Here is a 3,151-nt window from a genome sequence, read left to right as displayed (position 1 = left end):
CTCATTTACAGCAGCTGTATAATTAAATAGGCCTATTTTTGCTCGTATGCATTTATTACATCATACTTCACTTGGTCTTTATACGCATTATTTTCCCGCATCCGAAATAAAACCGTCAAACCAAGAGCGGATGCACATTTTCCACATTCGGTGAGTTTCTGGCTGCAGCACCATCGTCACTGTGGTGGGTAGCTCTGGTGAGCAAAGACCTCAACTGTAGCACTTGGTTCTGATGCCTCTGATACTGGTGATGACTTTCTCGTTCATGCCTTTTCTAAATAAGTAGAATTAAAACAATGCGATCTTTGTGTTATAGTATAAAAACGTGGATGGCGTCACGTCGGGGAAAGCTGCCCTCTCAACCCTCTGCCGAGGAAAAAAAGACTATTTTTTCAGGTAGAAAAAAAAATATTGCACATAAACAACATAATGCTGGTGTCAATAATAACATTTTCCCCATCAAAAACATTATTAATGATACTATAATAGGCCTATTTCCATAATTTAATGATGATGATAATATGGTTATATTGGGTTGAGATATGTCAATACTTACACGGATGCAGTGGCATATTAGACAAGTTGGAAAAGAACCAAGAATGAATGATGTAACTGCTGTAACGATGAGGACTGTATAAGTGGATACCTTGACCGGAAGACCTAGAAAAATATACAGTGATGGTGTTACTAAATATTAAACTAATATAAAATGATCCAGTAAGCACCACTCAGCACTCTGAGTGAATATGTTCATTAAAGATGTTCTATTGGAAGGAGAGTATGTTTCCTATCATCGCCAGAGGCGGGCGCTAGGAAATCCCCGTCGAGGAGTCCAAGCTCCCCAACAAGGGGACACCCACCCCTCCACCCCCGGTTGTGGAAGCTAGCTCCCCCACCTTCCGGTCGAGGAAAAATTAAATTTGTCGGAGAAAAAATATTTTCTTTTTATTAACAGAAAATAAAAGTTTGTGTTCTTTATTTAAAAGGGATGTCGGGGTATTAGTTCCCCTGTCGGAGGTACCATCCCCTTTCGTGGAAGAGCTGGCCCACCACTGCAACCCATACGATCGAAATAGTATGCAACACCTCGCACATACGGTAGCACTGCTCGCACTAAACAGTTAATCCATAAAATGTTGACATCTTAGTAAGACATGCTTGAATTACACTTTTGGCGTTCGAGATTTGATTTTTTTCCCGACGACCTTGCTGGAAATTCCCCGACAGATGGTCCAAGTGGGGGTCCAGAGGTCCCCGACGCGGAGTACCTTGCCCCCTGGACCCCCACTAGTGCCGCCCCTGATCATCACGACCCTATAATAATACTAAACATTGCAACAATATTAAACCTTATGTACGCCTGAAATACAGAGTATATTTTAACACTCACTGACTTGTAATAAGCACAGCTCTCAAGCAAAAACCTCATTCGCGCGGTTCCGCTAACTGAATCATTGAGGGTAACTTGCACGATTTTTATAAGCTCATCATTAAAAAAGTGGAAACGAAAGAGGCAGTCGCCTTCACATGAGAGGTGACTGCACAGAAAAGTTCAAGGTTTGGATTACCTGCGGTGCATATATCAAAACCAGATTGTGGTTTAAATACAAGAATACAAGTTATTTTATAATTTATTATTTATTTATTCAAATAAAATTCACAACAAAGCCTCAAAGGCCCAGTTGCTTAAGGCGTCTTCATAGACAGCAAAAGGTCCCAGGTTCGAATCCCGGTCAGGACAACTTTTTCGCACTCGCAGATTCCTCTTCTTTTTAACAACCCTTTTTCGGTAGAGAATAAAGTATATCATAATAAACACCTACCGGTTACATGTAGGACTAATCCTTTGGAAATCTTACTCATAACACCCTTATTTGTATTTACAGTAATACTGCAAGTGTAATTCCCTAAATCTTTTCCAGATATTTTAAGAATAACAAGTGTTGCTTTCCGTTTCTCTTTACATAACATTAGTTTATTTTTTGTAGATTTGAGTTCACGGCCATCAAGGAACCATTTTACAATCGGTTTATCTGGATTGCTTCTAGACCAAACGCAGAAGAAAGTAGCGTGGCTGTTTTCAGTACTCCAATTTGTTGATATAGTAGGAGGATCCATATCTTTAACAGAAAACAATTTCAAAAATCATAAATATACAAGTCATTGTTATTTATTTTTTAAGAATCATTAGATACCTAAGCATCTAAGTCCTCATCGTCCTGATTTTATCTCTTAATTTTGAGACAATAAATATACAGTGAAAAGAAATATGATGATGCAACCAATAACCTATAAATAAATTTACAACATGAAGTGGATACCTAAGATATGTATAGGCCTACATTCTTCTCAACAACCCTTTTTCGGTAAAGAATAAAGTTATCTTGATTGTCTAAGTAGGATGTGCATAATAATCTACTCACAATATACAACTAAATAATAAGTCGATACCAATGATGTAAATACATCTTTCTCAACAACCTGACAGGTGTAATATCCTGAATATGTTCTGTTCACATGTTCTATAATCAAATCTCCGTAGCTTTGCTCAGTGACGTCAATACAAAATGGATCTTTATAGGGATTTACCAGGGTAACGATAGCATTGTTAGCGTTCGTACCATTACCATAGAACCAGTTCAGTGACTCTACACTTGTTACTTTAAGCACGCCTGTGGGTGCTAAGAGCTTTATTCGATTTCCTTCAATCCCCCACAACTTGTTTTCATCGCCATATGCTAAAGGAAAAATATTGCATAATATATTATTTGAAAATAATCCTTTGTGAAAATCGAGATAAATGCATCCATCTGCAAATGGATAGATGGACAGTCTAAAGGTTAATGTTTTATTCTCTGCTTCAGATATTAATAGCAAATAAAAACGAAATCCATTAATGTTTATATTGTATATAACCAGGCTCTCCTCTTTGAATTTCACAGAATTTCCTCTAATCAACCCGATTTTTTTAAATGGCTAATTCCATAAAATCACCTAATAAAAAAAATGCACAGTACCTCGTAAACACAAAAGTCACTTACCTTTAGATGTAATAGCGGATAGTATAATATAAAACACCAATATGTTCATATCAGTAAACAAGATAAAGTTGCTATAATTTTGAAGTTGAAATCAAAGCATACGTTTATAT

General features: G+C 37.0%; 1 protein-coding gene across 1 annotated transcript; it reads right to left on the bottom strand.

Moving 5' to 3' along the window:
• Positions 1-106: 106 nt before the first annotated feature.
• Positions 107-3,090, bottom strand: LOC117120028. Its single transcript, XM_033265027.1, has 5 exons — positions 3,042-3,090; positions 2,424-2,738; positions 1,824-2,120; positions 557-660; positions 107-274 (listed from the first exon to the last, which is right to left on the bottom strand). The coding sequence occupies exons 1-5, from the start codon at positions 3,088-3,090 to the stop codon at positions 116-118; spliced, it is 924 nt and encodes a 307-aa protein (XP_033120918.1). The 3' UTR covers positions 107-115.
• Between the last annotated feature and the right edge of the window lie 61 nt (positions 3,091-3,151).

This window comes from Anneissia japonica, unplaced genomic scaffold (genome assembly GCF_011630105.1).
Source record: "Anneissia japonica isolate Jap-2015-1 unplaced genomic scaffold, ASM1163010v1 scaffold56720_len3151_cov105, whole genome shotgun sequence".
NCBI lineage: Eukaryota > Metazoa > Echinodermata > Crinoidea > Comatulida > Comatulidae > Anneissia > Anneissia japonica.
The sequence above is the reverse complement of the archived record's forward strand: the minus strand, read 5'-3'. Positions and strand labels throughout refer to the sequence as shown.